The 19236-nt window shown below is 43.3% G+C and overlaps 1 protein-coding gene across 2 annotated transcripts in view; it reads left to right on the forward strand.

The window, feature by feature from the left end:
• The window catches only part of PYCR3 (pyrroline-5-carboxylate reductase 3), a 37561-nt gene extending 19122 nt beyond the window's left edge, over positions 1 to 18439 (forward strand). Inside the window, exons 4-6 of one of the 2 annotated variants that reach the window (XM_063921134.1) lie at positions 15670 to 15882; positions 16849 to 16941; positions 17945 to 18439. In XM_063921134.1, the coding sequence (XP_063777204.1) occupies positions 15670 to 15882; positions 16849 to 16941; positions 17945 to 18127 (489 nt within the window). In that variant the 3' untranslated portion in view covers positions 18128 to 18439. The remainder of the gene's footprint in view (positions 1 to 15669; positions 15883 to 16848; positions 16942 to 17944) is intronic. The other variant, XM_063921135.1, reaches the window with a different exon arrangement.
• Positions 18440 to 19236: the final 797 nt, after the last annotated feature.

Genomic DNA, 19236 nt, shown 5'->3' on the forward strand with positions numbered 1-19236 from the left:
GGTATTGATCCAGTGGGATAACATCACGGCAGTCGCCCACGTAAACAGAAAGGGCGGCACAAGAAGCAGGAGGGCAGTGGCAAAACTGCAAGGATTTTTCGCTAGGCGGAAAATCATGTGATAGCACTGTCAGCAGTGTTCATTCCGGGAGTGGACGACTGGGAAGCAGACTTCCTCAGCAGGCACGACCTCCACCCGGGAGAGTGGGAACTTCATTGGGAAGTTTTCCGCATGATTGTGAACCGTTGGGAAAGACCAAAGGTGGACATGATGGCATCCCGCCCGAACAAAAAACGGGACAGGTATTGCGCCAGGTCACGAGACCTTCAGGCGATAGCTGTGGATGTCCTGGTAACACCGCGGGTGTAACAGTCGGTGTATGTGTTCCCTCCTCTGCTTCTCATAACCAAGGTATTGAGAATTATAAGACGTAGAGGAGTAAGAACTATACTCGTGGCTCCGGATTGGCCAAGAGGGACTTGGTACCCGGAATTTCAAGAGATGCTCACAGAGGACTAATGGCCTCGGGAGCTAAGAAGGGACTTGCTTCAGCAAGTACCATGTCTGTTCCAAGACTTACCGCGGCTGCGTTTGACGGCATGGCGGTTGAACGCCGGATCCTAAGGGAAAAGGCATTCCGGAAGAGGTCATACGGCATTCCGGAAGAGGTCATACCTACCCTGGTCAAAGCCAGGAAGGAGGTGACCGCACAACGTTATCACCACATGTGGTGAAAATATGTTGCGTGGGTGAGGCCAGGAAGGCCCCACGAAGAAATTTCAACTAGGTCGATTTCTGTACTTCCTGCAAACAGGAGTGTCTATGAGCCTCAAATTGGGGTCCATTAAGGTTCAAGTTTCGGCCCTGTAGATTTTCTTCCAGAAAGAATTGGCTTCAGTTCCTGAAGTCCAGACATTTGTCAAGGGAGTATTGCATATACAGCCCCTTTTGTGCCTCCAGTGGCACCGTGGGATCTCAACGTAGTGTTGGGATTCCTCAAATCATATTGGTTTGAACCGCTCAAATCTGTGGATTTGAAATATCTCACATGGAAAGTGACCATGCTGTTGGCCCTGGCCTCGGCCAGGCGAGTGTTAGAATTGGCGGCTTTGTCTTACAAAAGCCCATATTTGATTTTCCATTCGGACAGGGCAGAACTGCGGACTCGTCCCCAGTTTCTTCCTAAGGTGGTGTCAGCGTTTCACCTGAAACAACCTGTTGTGGTGCCTGCGGCTACTAGGGACTTGGAGGACTCCAAGTTGCTAGACGTTGTCAGGGCCCTGAAAATATATATATATATATATATATATATATATATATATATATATATATATATATATATATATATATATATATATATATATATATATATATATATATATATATATATATAAATTCCAGGACGGCTGGAGTCAGAAAGTCTGACTTGCTGTTTATATTGTATGCACCCAAAAAGCTGGGTGCTCCTGCTTCTAAGCAGACTATTGCTCGTTGGATTTGTAGTACAATTCAGCTTGCACATTCTGTGGCAGGCCTGCCACAGCCAAAATCTGTAAATGCCCATTCCACAAGGAAGGTGGGCTCATCTTGGGCGGCTGCCCGAGGGGTCTCGGCTTTACAACTTTGCCGAGCAGCTACGTGGTCAGGGGGGAACACGTTTGTAAAATTCTACAAATTTGATACCCTGGCTGAGGAGGACCTGGAGTTCTCTCATTCGGTGCTGCAGAGTCATCCGCACTCTCCCGCCCGTTTGGGAGCTTTGGTATAATCCCCATGGTCCTGACGGAGTCCCCAGCATCCACTAGGACGTTAGAGAAAATAAGATTTTACTTACCGATAAATCTATTTCTCATAGTCCGTAGTGGATGCTGGGCGCCCATCCCAAGTGCGGATTGTCTGCATTACTTGTACATAGTTATTGTTACAAAAATCGGGTTATTATTGTTGTGAGCCATCTTTTTTTAGAGGCTACTTCTTTGTTATCATACTGTTAACTGGGTTCAGATCACAAGTTGTACGGTGTGATTGGTGTGGCTGGTATGAGTCTTACCCGGGATTCAAGATCCTTCCTTATTGTGTACGCTCGTCCGGGCACAGTACCTAACTGAGGCTTGGAGGAGGGTCATAGGGGGAGGAGCCAGTACACACCATGTGATCCTAAAAGCTTGCTTTTGTGCCCTGTCTCCTGCGGAGCCGCTATTCCCCATGGTCCTGACGGAGTCCCCAGCATCCACTACGGACTATGAGAAATAGATTTATCGGTAAGTAAAATCTTATTAATTTTCCCACATCTCATGAATTAAATTATTTCTTTGGGAAAGCTTGGGAGACTCCGGACAAGAGACCGCAGATCCCCAAAAGAATTTATATGGCATACCCCTTCCCTAAGCAGGACAGGGAGATTTGGGAATCATCCCCCACTGTGGACAAGGCCCTGACGCGCTTGTCCAAGAAAGTGGCGCTACCGTCTCCTGACACAGCGGCCCTTAAGGACCCTGCAGATCGCAGGCAAGAAACTACCTTAAAGTGTATTTATTCTCATACAGGGGCTGTGCGAAGACCGACAATTGTGTCGGCATGGGTGTGTAGCGCAATTGCAGCTTGGACAGATGAGCTGACAGATCAATTTGATAATATGGATAAGGATACTATATTCTTGACTCTAGCCCACATAAAGGACGCAGTCTTATTTATGAGGGATGCTTAAAGGGACATTGGATTGCTAGCTTCTAGGGCCAATGCCATGGCTATCTCAGCGAGAAGATCCTTATGGACTCGCCAATGGACGGGTGATGTGGATTCCAAGAAACATATGGAAGTACTACCCTATAAGGGGGATGTATTGTTTGGGGATGGGCTGACAGACCTGGTTTCCACAGCTACAGCAGGTAAATCAAATTTTTTACCATATATTCCCCAACAGCAAAAGAAAGTAACACCCTATCAGATGCAGTCCTTTCGGTCGCACAAGTCCAGAAGAGGTCGGGGATCCTCTTTCCTCGCCAGAGGAAAGGGCAGAGGCAAAAGAGCACCTGCTTCGGCAGGTGCCCAGGAACAAAAGTCCTCCCCGGCTGCTCCAAAACCCACAGCATGACGTTGGGACTCCCATGAGGGAGTCCGCACCGATGGGGGCACGTCTTCGACTTTTCAGTCAGGACTATTCTGAGGGTAGGGGGAAAAGGGGAAGCTACTGCACTAGTATAATGTTGTGTATTATTTATGTATTTTTATTATTCTAAACCCCATATTATTTTCTGTTTCATAAATTTGAATTAGTTATGGGGGTGCTGCCACACACCTAAGTGTTACCAACTTTGCAGAACTTGTATACCAAAAAGAAAAAAGGATTGGTCTCAAGTGGCGCACAAAAACAATTCAACAATTACCTAAAATGTAACTTTTATTTCAGTTCATCTAAAAAGACCTGTAACTGTGAAATATTAAAACCAACATATAATGACAAAACATAGTGTGATAATTAAAAACACACGCTGCACTCTGAGTGTCATGCACTGCTGCTTTATTTACCTTTTGGGTACAATGACCTCTATGTGTTTTATGTGTATTTTCTGATATTGTGTGAATAAAGATATACCAGTATCCGTATTGCAATCTGTCTCTGTTTTGAATCAATTACCAAATTCTCCAGTATATTATGAGATATTATGTCTCATCTGGGATTTTTCAATGTATCTGTGTCAGTACACTTGCTCCAGGATTTTGCTGGCTGATGAACCCCTATCTCATATATCCACAGATTTTACTCTGCAAAGTACATATTTAGGATTACAGTTTCCCGCAGTTTATTGTTTGTTTCTTATTCCTTAATATCACCTTGTATGATCAATTAGGATTCCATATTATCAACTAGTGCTCTCAATCAATGTAGTCAGCACTGTTGGTGTAAGGAAAAGATGCTATATCTTACTGTTGGTACATTCCACCTTTTATTACAGTAATTATAGCTTTTATTTTCAACTCAAATGGTATCCACTAGGTGAGAGTGTATTATTCTCTAAGGTGTTAATTATATCACTGCGTACTGCTCCTTTTTATTGCAGAGAAATAGTACTTTATTGTGAGAAATTCATTCAGGGGGATCCACTGCTCTATATATGCAGCTTTACCCTGGAATAAGTGAGTTGACACATAAATTTGTTTCCAAAATAATCCACTCGTTTGTTTCTCTCTGGAGATTCGGTTATTTTAGTAACAGATTTGTTGCATTTTGTCTATTTACAGTCTGGGGTTATTGGGTACACTTGATGCTTAATGTGTATCAACCTCCTGCCCTTCCACCTCTATTAATACATAATTGTTTGCAGTGTATACAGAGCAGCTGCCTGCTACTGAATTTTGTGTGAGGGCAGTAATGGTTTCCTATTCAGCAATAAACAGTTTCAGCTCTCTAATCTATATTTAGTGTCTTATAATACTGTATTCAGTTCTCTATAAACTGCTGCTGGTGGCTGGATGCTAGATATACTTGTAAGCAGGCAGTTGTTCACTTAACATGTATTTAGTGTATGTCGCTTACAATGTATTCCACACACTTGCATCAATTAGTTATTGGATACAATCTGCATCTCTCAGCCAATTAACTAGAGACAGCCGTGGTTTCATACCCTATCATATTGTATTTAGCTTTAGAATCCTGTAATACACCACGGGCACCTCTATATATGCAGTCTATGCAGGAGTATATTAGACACTACAGTATGTCTCTCTTCTAATAATAGACTTTCTAGATAGCTGTTTACTTTTGCTGCTAATTGTTAGACTCGCCACCCCTCTGTATCAGGAGTACATTAATGGTCACAATCACACTCAGACATATACACATATATTTAGCATGCATGCATTATTCCCACTCTAGTGCAGCGTGAACCGCCGACGCGCGTTTCACAGAGTTTTTTCAGGGCTAACCCGAATGTCTCCGGTAACCGGATTATCACGGTACCGCTGCTCCAATCACGGCCCGATTTCAGGGTCACGTGATTTCTTAATCCAATCGCAGCGCGGCACCTATGTTAGAGACTCGGACAAAATGTCTCCAATCACGTGTTGTCCCTAGACCTATCTTGGAACCTGTAGTACTGTTTGCTAGAGGGAAGGACACTGTTAGAATGGTGTCTCCTACTGTGGGTTCCCGGTCACATGACTCGGTTTGACACTTACAATGGGATTCCTATATATAGAGTCTGTTATATCACATGGTTTCTCCAGACCAATCCTATAACATGCATTTTGTTCACTAGGAGTAAATCCAATATTGTAAATGTGTCCCCTCATATGTATTCCGTTTTTTGATCGCCTACTCTGTTTTGGTCCATATATTAGATGGAGAGGTTCCCTTGCTTTTGATCATATTACATAATTATTTCTTCTACTTGTATCCTTACTGTGATGGTATAATTATACCTTCTATCTTATACATGAGAAAGCTATTATAGATTTCGTTATTTTATATTAAATTGATTACATTAATACTAATGTTATAATAAACGTAGCTTTGAGTGAAATTTGAGTGACGTGCAAGATAAATAAAAAATAAATAAAAAATAAAAAAATCGAAATAAACAGAACCAAACCACAAAATTAATAAAGGTGACCAAACTTATGTGAACCGTGACTGATTGCGACCCATTTCAACTTATATGGGTCCTGTGCATTTAAATTAGTGAATTTCAGTGCTTACTGAGTTAATTTAATAAAATTAATAATAATTGTGTGACTGATAAAAATATTTGGTGAAAAATAATAATAATGATCATATCTTCATGATCATATTGTGCTGAAAGTCAGTACAGTACTACCTGTACTTCTTTCTAGTGATATGTCTGTGATTTATTGTGCAAAGTTTTAATGCAGTACTAAATGTGCTGCATTGGGTGATGTGTCTGTATTCCATTATAGGGATTGTGTAGATATTGTAATATGATCCTCTATCTTTATACTTATCCATTGATCTTAATCATACGGATTTCTCCATCTATCCCATATGTCCATTCTTATATCTTTTTTTCTTCCCTTTTTTTCCCCCCCCCAGGTTCTCAGGGTCCAGGTCACTAGGTAAGTATTGACTTTCTGAGTCTCCTAACAATATTATTTCCGTGTTGGAACTGTCTATAATCCATAAATCTTTCTTATAGGGAAAGTTGTTGTCACCCTTTTCCATTATTAATTATCCCAGGTGGTAATTGTCCCAGTTTGTATGCTGTTTCTAAAGGGGTTATTGGGGAATAGATATATTACATTAGTCTTCCTAACAGAACTGGCTAGTAATTAAATTATAGAAATGGTTGATAACTATTGTATTCATTCAGTCCCAATGGGTACTGACTATCCATTAAGAATATCAGTTTGGTTTCCAATTTCAGAAGTTCATTGTCTAAATCGCCACCTCTAATGCCCAATTGGATACTTTGCATGCCATAGGCCTTCAGACCTGCATTTTCACCTCCATGGTATTGTAGGAAGTGCCTGGCTACTGATGTCAAGGTCTTGAATTTGCTGACATCTTGTTTTGCATTTTTGATGTTATTGGCATGCTCCAATATCCGTACCTTAAGGGGTCGAATAGTTTTGCCGATATACCGCTTCCCACACGGGCATTCTAGATGGTATACCACGCCCATTGTGGTACAACTGATGAAATTCTGAATAAGCCATTTTTTGCCATATTTGTCTATGTAAGACTGCTTTGGTGTCATGTATTTGCAGGCTTTACATCTGCCGCATTGATAGGAGCCCTTTTTATTGTACAATTGTTTGGTAGGGGTCGAAAGATGACTGCGAACCACCAAATCTCGTAGATTTTTGGATCTCCTCCAACTGCTTTTTACTCTGGTAGGCAGAATTTGGCTTAATGTATCATCAGTTTGTAAAATTGGCCAATGTTTCTGTAGGATTCCATTTATTTTCTTCCATTGTGGATTGTATGTCCCAATGAATCTGACTGGTTCGTCTCTCTGTGATCTAATTTTGGGGGTCAAAAGGGAGTCTCTTGTGTAGGTTTCCACACTTTTCACAGCAGATTTAATGCTCCTATTGCTGTAACCTCTCTTTTTCAAGCGGTCACAGACCTGTTTCTCACGTTCTGAGTAGACTTGTTCGTTAGAGCAGTTCCTTTTTGTGCGAAGTAATTCTCCTTTAGGAATAGCTTTAAGGGTTGCTGGTAGGTGTGAACTATCATAATGGAGTATACTGTTCGTTGCTGTTTTCTTCCGGAAAATATCAGTGCTTATCTTGCCATCAATCTCGATTTTGATACACAAATCCAAGAAATTGATTTCCTTTTGGCTTTTCTCACCAACTAATCGCAGATTCAGATCGTTATGGTTCAGAGTAGTGATGAATTCCTCCAAAAGTTCTCCGGTTGCCTCCCAGATGATCAGGACGTCGTCTATGTAGCGGAGGTATAACAGGATATGTTGCGTGTATTTTTCCAGGGTTTCATTGAACACGTGTTCTTTCTCCCACCACCCCAGGTAGAGGTTAGCGTACGATGGGGCACAAGCTGTCCCCATCGCTGTCCCTCTAACCTGGAGGTAGAATTTTTCTTCACTGATAAAGTAGTTCTTAGTTAATATGAACTCTAACAGGGAGATCAGAAAGTCGTTAAAATCATGGTGTATCCCCATGTTCAAAAAATATTTAATGGCAGCCACTCCCCTCTTATGATCAATGCTGGTATATAAGCTTTCAATATCATAAGTGGCTAGCCATGTTCCCTGGTTTACTGTCATATCCTGTAATTTGTTCAACACGTCCATGGTGTCCCTGGTGTAGGAAGGCAGAGCCAGCACATACTGTCGGAGATGTTGATCGACATAAATGCTGGCCTTTTCTGTCAAACTTCCCACACCTGAGACAATTGGTCTTCCAGGAGGCGTTTTCTCATTTTTGTGCACCTTTGGTAGTAGGTACAGTGTTGCAACTTTTGGGTTATTTGTTTTAAGGAAATCTAAATCTCTTTTCCTTATAATCCCATTCCCATATGCTCTTGAGATGATGGTATTGTATTGACAGAGGAAGTTGCTTGTAGGATTGAAAATTAATGCTTTGTAGCAATTCTGATCACTCAGTTGTTTCCTCAACTCTGTCGTGTACATTGTTCTGGGCCAAAGCACTATATTTCCCCCTTTATCCGAGGGTTTTATAACAGTGTCCTGCCATTGTTTAATTTCATATAATGCCTCCCTTTCCCCCTCCGTTAGATTATCCGTATGGGATTGTATACAGCGTTCCTGTGCAAACATACGATCTAAATCGCGAGATACAAGATCATAGTACACTTTCACTGGAGGAGATACCTTAAATTCTGGGAAAAATGAGGATTTGATTTTAATTTTGAGAGGATCAAATGGGGAAGGGTTGGAATAAACTTCATTCCCTGTTTCAAGTTCTTCCAAGATATTCAGGGCTGTTTGATCTTCTGCTGTTAGTGACAATGTTGGAGTCTGTGATGAAAGGATGCTCTCTATGTTGCTCATTTCTTCTCGTGTTTGTTGTTGAGTCTGGAAATGTTTCTTCAGGAGTATTTTTCTCACGAACAGTTGTAAGTCCTTTTCACACTCAAATCTATCTGGTTGGTATGTCGGGGAAAAGGACAGTCCTTTACTTAATAGTTGGTTTTGATTTTCAGTCAAGATCTTATCAGTGAGATTGATGATTCTCATCGTATCATCCCCACTTATCTCCTTCTCCTCTGTTCTCGAGGCTCCTCTCTCCATTCTCTGTCGTCTCTTTTTCTTCTCGCCCCCCTTCCCCCTCCTGATCTTAATTCTTCCATACTGGTATGATCTTTTATCCCCTTCAGGCTTTGTTCTAAAAAATCCCTACTGTGGGGTCTATTCCTATTGGGGAGTTCCTCTCCTTCAGATGATTCCATATCCGAGGTTGTGTAGTTCATGGTATTAGTTTTCCTAGTCCGTTGTGGGTAGGTCTTCCATTTATACACTCTATCTTGTGCAAAATCATTTTTATCCCTGTAAAGTTTCCTCTTCTTCCTCTCTATAATTTCCTGCTCTACATCATCTACTTCTTTCTTATATTTGTTATATGTCTGTTGAAACTTGTCAATGGTCTCAAACTGCTTCAATTTTTCCCCCAGTACGGAGATCTCCTGTGCATATTGTGTTAGTAGTATTTCATCGTGTTTGATTAAGATCTTTATAAGATCTTTTGAACATTGCGTCAGCACTTTTTCCCATTCTTTTTTAAGATCACTGTTAGCCAGTTCAAATGTTGGAAATATTCGTGGTCTCAAACCTCTTGGTGTTATCTCCTGCTTAATATAGCTGTCAAATGTAAGTCTATTCCACCATGTTTTCCCTTGTTTAATTAGTAATTGTTTTAACGAGAAAAGGTCGTCCGACCAATCTCTATTAAGTGAGCCTGAATTGTTCAGCTCATTGCCAAAGGGTGCATCCAAACTGTTCTTTAATCTTTCACGTCTGTCGTCCAACTCTTTTGCAAGGTTAAAGGATGACATTCTGGAGTATATTATTGACTAGTAATAAAATTACTTATTGATTATAGATTTCTATACTTTAATGTATCTGAATTCACTGTGCTAGTAGCTGAAGAATTGCTGAGGAATCAGCTGTATACTAGGACTATTCTGAGGGTAGGGGGAAAAGGGGAAGCTACTGCACTAGTATAATGTTGTGTATTATTTATGTATTTTTATTATTCTAAACCCCATATTATTTTCTGTTTCATAAATTTGAATTAGTTATGGGGGTGCTGCCACACACCTAAGTGTTACCAACTTTGCAGAACTTGTATACCAAAAAGAAAAAAGGATTGGTCTCAAGTGGCGCACAAAAACAATTCAACAATTACCTAAAATGTAACTTTTATTTCAGTTCATCTAAAAAGACCTGTAACTGTGAAATATTAAAACCAACATATAATGACAAAACATAGTGTGATAATTAAAAACACACGCTGCACTCTGAGTGTCATGCACTGCTGCTTTATTTACCTTTTGGGTACAATGACCTCTATGTGTTTTATGTGTATTTTCTGATATTGTGTGAATAAAGATATACCAGTATCCGTATTGCAATCTGTCTCTGTTTTGAATCAATTACCAAATTCTCCAGTATATTATGAGATATTATGTCTCATCTGGGATTTTTCAATGTATCTGTGTCAGTACACTTGCTCCAGGATTTTGCTGGCTGATGAACCCCTATCTCATATATCCACAGATTTTACTCTGCAAAGTACATATTTAGGATTACAGTTTCCCGCAGTTTATTGTTTGTTTCTTAATCCTTAATATCACCTTGTATGATCAATTAGGATTCCATATTATCAACTAGTGCTCTCAATCAATGTAGTCAGCACTGTTGGTGTAAGGAAAAGATGCTATATCTTACTGTTGGTACATTCCACCTTTTATTACAGTAATTATAGCTTTTATTTTCAACTCAAATGGTATCCACTAGGTGAGAGTGTATTATTCTCTAAGGTGTTAATTATATCACTGCGTACTGCTCCTTTTTATTGCAGAGAAATAGTACTTTATTGTGAGAAATTCATTCAGGGGGATCCACTGCTCTATATATGCAGCTTTACCCTGGAATAAGTGAGTTGACACATAAATTTGTTTCCAAAATAATCCACTCGTTTGTTTCTCTCTGGAGATTCGGTTATTTTAGTAACAGATTTGTTGCATTTTGTCTATTTACAGTCTGGGGTTATTGGGTACACTTGATGCTTAATGTGTATCAACCTCCTGCCCTTCCACCTCTATTAATACATAATTGTTTGCAGTGTATACAGAGCAGCTGCCTGCTACTGAATTTTGTGTGAGGGCAGTAATGGTTTCCTATTCAGCAATAAACAGTTTCAGCTCTCTAATCACTACATACTGTAGTGTCTAATATACTCCTGCATAGACTGCATAGATAGAGGTGCCCGTGGTGTATTACAGGATTCTAAAGCTAAATACAATATGATAGGGTATGAAACCACGGCTGTCTCTAGTTAATTGGCTGAGAGATGCAGATTGTATCCAATAACTAATTGATGCAAGTGTGTGGAATACATTGTAAGCGACATACACTAAATACATGTTAAGTGAACAACTGCCTGCTTACAAGTATATCTAGCATCCAGCCACCAGCAGCAGTTTATAGAGAACTGAATACAGTATTATAAGACACTAAATATAGATTAGAGAGCTGAAACTGTTTATTGCTGAATAGGAAACCATTACTGCCCTCACACAAAATTCAGTAGCAGGCAGCTGCTCTGTATACACTGCAAACAATTATGTATTAATAGAGGTGGAAGGGCAGGAGGTTGATACACATTAAGCATCAAGTGTACCCAATAACCCCAGACTGTAAATAGACAAAATGCAACAAATCTGTTACTAAAATAACCGAATCTCCAGAGAGAAACAAACGAGTGGATTATTTTGGAAACAAATTTATGTGTCAACTCACTTATTCCAGGGTAAAGCTGCATATATAGAGCAGTGGATCCCCCTGAATGAATTTCTCACAATAAAGTACTATTTCTCTGCAATAAAAAGGAGCAGTACGCAGTGATATAATTAACACCTTAGAGAATAATACACTCTCACCTAGTGGATACCATTTGAGTTGAAAATAAAAGCTATAATTACTGTAATAAAAGGTGGAATGTACCAACAGTAAGATATAGCATCTTTTCCTTACACCAACAGTGCTGACTACATTGATTGAGAGCACTAGTTGATAATATGGAATCCTAATTGATCATACAAGGTGATATTAAGGAATAAGAAACAAACAATAAACTGCGGGAAACTGTAATCCTAAATATGTACTTTGCAGAGTAAAATCTGTGGATATATGAGATAGGGGTTCATCAGCCAGCAGCCAGCAAAATCCTGGAGCAAGTGTACTGACACAGATACATTGAAAAATCCCAGATGAGACATAATATCTCATAATATACTGGAGAATTTGGTAATTGATTCAAAACAGAGACAGATTGCAATACGGATACTGGTATATCTTTATTCACACAATATCAGAAAATACACATAAAACACATAGAGGTCATTGTACCCAAAAGGTAAATAAAGCAGCAGTGCATGACACTCAGAGTGCAGCGTGTGTTTTTAATTATCACACTATGTTTTGTCATTATATGTTGGTTTTAATATTTCACAGTTACAGGTCTTTTTAGATGAACTGAAATAAAAGTTACATTTTAGGTAATTGTTGAATTGTTTTTGTGCGCCACTTGAGACCAATCCTTTTTTCTTTTTGGTATACAACTTTTCAGTCAGGCCTGTGTCAGTTCGGACATGAATGAATAGTTTCCCAGGGTTACAAATTGGAATTCGAGGAGGTGCCCTGCGCCGATTTTTCAAATCGGCCCTACCAGCTTCCACATCGGAAAGGGATATAGTGTTAGCTGCAATTCAAACGCTGTGTATACAGCAAGTGATAATCAAGGTTCCTCTGCCCCAGCAGGGAAGAGGTTACTACTCAACCCTATTTGTGGTCCCGAAACTGGACGGTTCGGTCAGACCTATTTTGAATCTGAAATCCCTAAACCTGTACATAAAAAGATTCAAATTCAAAATGGAATCTCTCAGAGCGATAATAGCCAACATGGAGGAGGGGGAGTTTATGGTGTCTCTGGACATAAAGGATGCATACCTTCATGTCCCCATATATGCCCCCCATCAGGAATACCTGAGATTCGCTGTACAGGATTGTCATTACCAATTTCAGACGTTGCCGTTTGGACTCTCCACGGCCCCGAGGATTTTCACCAAGATAATGGCGGAAATGATCGTGGTCCTGCGCAAGCATGGAGTCACAATTATCCCATACTTGGACGATCTCCTGATAAAAGCGAGATCAAGGGAGAAATTGCTGAGCAGTGTGGCGCTCTCTGAGAGTGCTCCAGCAACACGGTTGGATTCTAAATCTACCGAAGTCACAGTTGATTCCGACAACTCGACTACCGTTCCTAGGTATGATACTGGATACGGAACAAATGAAGGTCTTCCTCCCAATAGAGAGCCCAAGACAACCAGAACATGGTCAGAGACCTGCTAAATCCTAAATCCGTCAGTTCACCAATGCACTCGGGTTCTGGGAAAAATGGTTGCGGCCTACGAGGCCATTCCCTTCGGAAGGTTCCATGCAAGGAATTTTCAATGGGACCTTCTGGACAAGTGGTCAGGGTCCCATCTGCACTTACATCGGAAAATAACTCTGTCCCCAGGGGCCAGAGTGTCCCTCCTGTAGTGGTTGCAAAGTGCTCACCTCCTGGAGGGTCGCAGGTTCGGAATTCAGGATTGGATCCTGGTTACCACGGACGCGAGCCTCCGAGGATGGGGAGCGGTCACACAGGGAAAAAATTTTCAGGGTCTTTGGTCAGACCAGGAGTCCTGTCTACACATCAGTGTGTTGGAACTCAGGGTCATTTACAACGGCCTTCGACAAGCGGAGAGTCTTCTTCGAAACCTACCGGTTCTGATTCATTCAGACAATGTACCAGCAGTGGCTCATGTGAACCGCCAAGGCGGGACAAGAAGCAGAGTCGCGGTGGCGGAAGCCACAAGGATCCTTCGCTGGGCGGAAAATCATGTAAACGCTCTGTCGGCTGTCTTCATTCCGGGAGTGTACAACTGGGAAGCAGACTTCCTCAGCAGACACGATCTCCATCCAGGATAGTGGGGACTTCATCAAGAAGTCTTTGCAGACGTAACGCGTCTTTGGGGAACTCCTCAAATAGACATGATGGCGTCACGCCTCAACAAAAAGCTTCGGAGGTATTGTGCCAGGTCTCGGGACCCTCAGGCAGTAGCAGTAGACGCTCTGGTAACACAGTGGGTGTTGGAATCGGTCTACGTGTTTCCTCCTCTTCCCCTCATCACAAAAGTGTTGAGGATCATAAGACGAAGAAGAGTACAGACGATACTCGTTGTCCCAGACTGCCCTCGAAGGGCCTGGTACTCGGATCTACAAGAGATGCCCACAGGGGATCCCTGGCCTCTTCCTCTGAGGGAAGACCTGTTGCAACAGGGGCCCTGTGTATTTCAAGACTTACCATGGTTACGTTTGACGGCATGGCGGTTGAACGCCGAATCCTAGCGAAAAAGGGGATTCCGGAAGAGGTCATCCCTACTTTAATAAAGGCTAGGAAGGAGGTGACGGTAAAACATTATCACCGTATCTGGCGAAAGTATGTGTCTTGGTGTGAGACCAAGAATGCACCTACGGAAGATTTTCATCTGGGTCGTCTTCTCCACTTCCTACAGACAGGAATGGATATGGGCCTGAAATTAGGCTCTGTTAAGGTACAGATTTCGGCCCTCTCGATTTTCTTTCAGAAGGAATTGGCTTCTCTTCCAGAAGTCCAGACTTTGTAAAGGGAGTGCTGCACATCCAGCCCCCTTTTGTGCCTCCGGTGGCACCATGGGACCTGAACGTGGTGTTGCAGTTCCTAAAATCACACTGGTTTGAACCGCTTAACAAGGTTGAGTTGAAATTTCTTACCTGGAAGGTGGTCATGTTGTTGGCCTTAGCATCAGCAAGGCGAGTGTCAGAATTGGCAGCTTTGTCACACAAGAGCCCCTACTTGATTTTTCATGTGGATCGAGCTGAATTGAGGACACGTCCGCAATTTTTGCCTAAAGTGGTTTCTTCATTCCATATGAATCAACCTATTGTGGTGCCTGTGGCTACAAGTGACCTGGAGGATTCCAGATCCCTGGACGTAGTCAGGGCCTTAAAGATTTATGTAGCCAGGACGGCTAGAATTAGGAAAACAGAGGCTCTGTTTGTCTTGTATGCTGCTAATAAGATTGGCGCACCTGCTTCGAAGCAGACTATTGCTCGCTGGATCTGTAATACGATTCAGCAGGCTCATTCTACGGCTGGATTGCCGGTACCGAATTCGGTTAAAGCCCATTCCACTAAGAAGGTGGGCTCGTCTTGGGCGGCTGCCCGAGGCGTCTCGGCATTACGGCTTTGCCGAGCGGCGACTTGGTCGGGGTCAAACACTTTTGCTAAATTCTACAAGTTTGATACCCTGGCTGATGAGGACCTAGCGTTTGCTCAGTCGGTGCTGCAGAGTCATACGCACTCTCCCGCCCGATTGGATGCTTTGGTATAAACCCCATGGTCCTTACGGAGTCCCCAGCATCTTCTAGGACGTAAGAGAAAATAAGATTTTAAACCTACCGGTAAATCCTATTTCTCCTAGTCCGTAGGGGATGCTGGGCGCCCGTCCCGGTGCGGAAACTCTGCAAGACTTGTATATAGTTGTTGCTTACATAAGGGTTATGTTACAGTTGGAATAGGTCTTGGACCGTTACTGTTGTTTGTTCATACTGTTAACTGGTTATGTATATTCCAGGTTACATGGTATGATTGGTGTGGGCTGGTATGAATCTTGCCCTTGGATTGCTAAATCCTGCCTTGTATTGTCCATCTCCTATGGGCACAGTTCTCTAACTGAGGTCTGGAGGAGGGGCATAGAGGGAGGAGCCAGTGCACACCCATAGTCAAAGTTCTTTTTAGGTGCCCTATTTCCTGCGGAGCCCGTCTATACCCCATGGTCCTTACGGAGTCCCCAGCATCCTCTACGGACTAGGAGAAATAGATTTACCGGTAGGTTTAAAATCTTATTTTTCTCCAGCTGTCTCCTCCTGGTACCAAGATCCTCCGCATGAGTCCCAACCTGCCGTGTCTGATCCAGGAGGGGGCCGTGGTATTCTCTCGTGGTTCCTGCGCTGAGCAGCAAGAGGCAGACATGTTAAAGGGCCTTCTTTCTGAATGTGGGATGTGTGAGGAGACTCCAGAGAGCTACATTGATATCCACACAGGACTCAGCGGCAGCGGAGTGGCCTATGTGAGTGTGGGGTGAGCTAGGTGAGGGCAGGGTGAGTCGGAAGAGAGCTGTCATTAAGTTGAGGAGTCAGGGGAGGCTGCAATGGTGAATCTAAGTGAGTCCGGGGAAGGGCAGCTTGAAAGCAGGGGTGAGTCTGGAGGATGATAGCCTGGAGGTGGCAGTGGTGGTGAGGGGAAGAGAGTAAATCTGTCCAGTAGGTGTGAGTCTGGAGGATGATAGCCTGGAGGTGGCAGTGGTGGTGAGGGGAGGAGAGTAAATCTGTCCAGTAGGTGTGAGTCTGGGGTAGGACAGCCTGGAGGTGGCAGTGGTGGTGAGGGGAGGAGAGTAAGTCTGTCCAGTAGGTGTGAGTCTGGGGTAGGACAGCCTGGAGGTGGCAGTGGTGGTGAGGGGAGGAGAGTAAGTATGTCCAGTAGGTGTGAGTCTTGGGGAGGACATCCTGGAGGTGGCAGTGGTGGTGAGGGGAGGAGAGTAAGTCTGTCCAGTAGGTGTGAGTCTGGGGTAGGACAGCCTGGAGGTGGCAGTGGTGATGAGGGGAAGAGCGTAAATCTGTCCAGTAGGTGTGAGTCTGGGGGAGGACAGCCTGGAGGTGGCAGTGGTGGTGAGAGGAAGAGTAAGTCTGTCCAGTAGAAGTGAGTCTGGAGGATGACAGCCTGGAGGTGGCAGTAGTGATGAGGTGAAGAGAGTAAGTCTGTCCAGTAGGATTGAGTCTGGAGGTGGCAGTGATGATGAGGTGAAGAGAGTAAGTCTGTCCAGTAGGTGTGAGTCTGGAATAGGACAGCCCGGAGGCGGCGGTGGTGATGAGGGGAGGAGAGTAATTCTGTCCAGTAGGAGTCTGTCTTGTGGGATTTGTCTCCTTCTGTCTCTGCGTTCTACATCTTCATATTCTCAGACTCTGTCATTCAGCCCTATATAAATGAACGACATCCCAGACTCAAAATCTCCTCACACTTGTTGCTCTCTTATCAGGTTTACATGTTTGCAGAAGCCTTAGCGGATGGTGCTGTGAAGATGGGAATGCCGAGTGACCTGTCCCGCCGCATTGCAGCCCAGACTCTGCTGGTGAGTGCAGATAACAAAATCCCGGGACAATCGCTTCTGCACATATAAAAGGTTTGAAACTGGTGCATGTCACCTATCCGTCCTGTCCTGTAGGGGGACAACTCCTAGTCTACCCGCAACATAATGTTTTGGTTTTTTCCCCTATGTTTAACTCTTTCATGCATGGAGGCCACTTCAGTGGACAGCTGTTTTTAAGTCATATATCCTGCAGAAACAGTCTTTTGGCAGCGCTAGTGTATGGTGTCCTCTTCTTTGGACCTCTACCAAAATTAGAAGGGATGGCACCTAGTGGCAGCTTTTAATTCCAACAAAAACATCAAATTCTAATGTCTGAGGAAAGTTCACCAACACCAGGCACTTCTGGATTTCTGTAAAATGTTTTTACTCAAAGACAAAAGAGCAGGTACAGAAACAAATCAAGGAAAGTAAAGTTTAGGGCATAATATAGTAGATGTTTTGATCAAATACTCCATTTATTTTTTTCACCGTTGATGTAAAATCACATGTCCACTCCAGTGGACGCCATGCAAAATAAGATCCATAGGCTTATTCTGGCATATCTGCCTAACCTAAATATTTCCTTGTATAAAAGCCATATATGACAAGTTATGACATTGATAGCCTTATAAGTATCATTATTAATATTGTTTATATGGCGCCTCAAGGGTTCTGCAGCGCCTAACAAAGTACATAAATTATATGGTATCTTAACCTATTTAAATTAGCAACAGGATTAGGCACTGAGTTGTATAACACACTCATGGCTGATGTTACCAATGTCTGGATTCAATGACAAGAGTCATTGCTGACTTCTATGGAGCAACGTTCACATGTGGACGATATCCATTAAGTCCCCCCTTTTGCTCTGTGGTGGGGTAAATCATTCCTGAGCCGGTTTCATACCTCCCACTAATATTAGAGATTCCTCTCCTTCCTCTTCTCATATGGGGGATGACATTCTGCAAGCGTCTTCCCTTCTGATGTATTTCTTCTGTCATTTAAGGGGGCTGCAAAGATGATTCTAGAGACTGGGGACCACCCGGCAAAGCTCCGCTCAGACGTCTGCACCCCCGGAGGGACCACGATACACGGCCTCCACGAACTGGAGAAGGGGGGACTGAGAGCCACGGTGATGAATGCCGTGGAAGCTGCGACACAGAGGGCGCGAGAGCTGGACAGATATTGAGACGCAAAGCTCCTGTGGCCGGAGTAGTCACAGGCGGAGGCCGTTCCGTCATTCCCAGCTGTGCGCTTGAGGGGAAATTGCACAGACTGTGTCACACAGGTTGAAACTGCCCCACATCCAGTTCCACCAATGACATCTGCCCCCTGCGGCTGGATGTCACAGTAACTCCCGTGTAAGTGATGTTTAGATGCCACATTCCACTGACAGCCCGCTAACGGGGAGGAGAAAGTGCTGTCTCGTTATAAGTCTATAATGTTCCTGACGGAACCACTGTTATACTCTGAATAAATAAAAGCTGCTATCATTTCATTATATGGATCTTCAGGGTTCCTCACATGTGCGTAGACTCTACTATCCAGCGCAGCGACGGCGGCAGGTGGTCCTAAAGCTGAGTCAGGTCACAGACTCCCGCAGCACGCTATCTCTTCTGTACGGCGTAAGATGGTGACGCAGTGCTGGTCTGATCTGGGTGGCGGGATGCGCTGTCTGCACCATGTGATCCTCCCCCCTACAGAGCAGCGATTCCTTCAAGTGTGGTCAGAGATAGTCAGACGGGTCCTGCTGTGGGCCAGGGTGCTGCAGTGTTCTTTGTGCACGGACACTTCCTATCATGGGGCACATGTGAAATAACCAGCACTGCAGTCTGCAGGATTAAGGGAGGGAGGGGTGGGGGGCAGTTCCAGCCTTATACCTACCTTCTACAGGCTGGTGGGCATCTGGCCATCCACAAGTCACATGGAGTTATTAGATCTGTGATAGCTTGTAACGCTCCGAGTGCTGGGTATAGAGGAGATAGGTTATAGCATCCTGTGACCCTTACAGGTGACCCTGGAAAACCGCCCCCTCTTCTATATATGTAACTACCCCCAGCCATGTAATAATGATGGATGTAGCCGGTGTATCTCTGCTCGGGGAAGATGACGCTAATAACGGTGAATGGGATCTGTATGAACGTAACCTTCAGCAGAATCTGGAATAACTGTTCCTGTATCTTCTACAGGTTATCGCAGAGTTCCCTAAACTCTGCCATTACAGTCCAGGTTTCAAGGATATCCATGCTTGACCACAGGTGATTTAATTAGTACCTCAGTCAATTTGATTTGGACCCA

This window comes from Pseudophryne corroboree, chromosome 5, assembly GCF_028390025.1.
Source record: "Pseudophryne corroboree isolate aPseCor3 chromosome 5, aPseCor3.hap2, whole genome shotgun sequence".
In the NCBI taxonomy this organism is placed as follows: Eukaryota; Metazoa; Chordata; class Amphibia; order Anura; family Myobatrachidae; genus Pseudophryne; species Pseudophryne corroboree.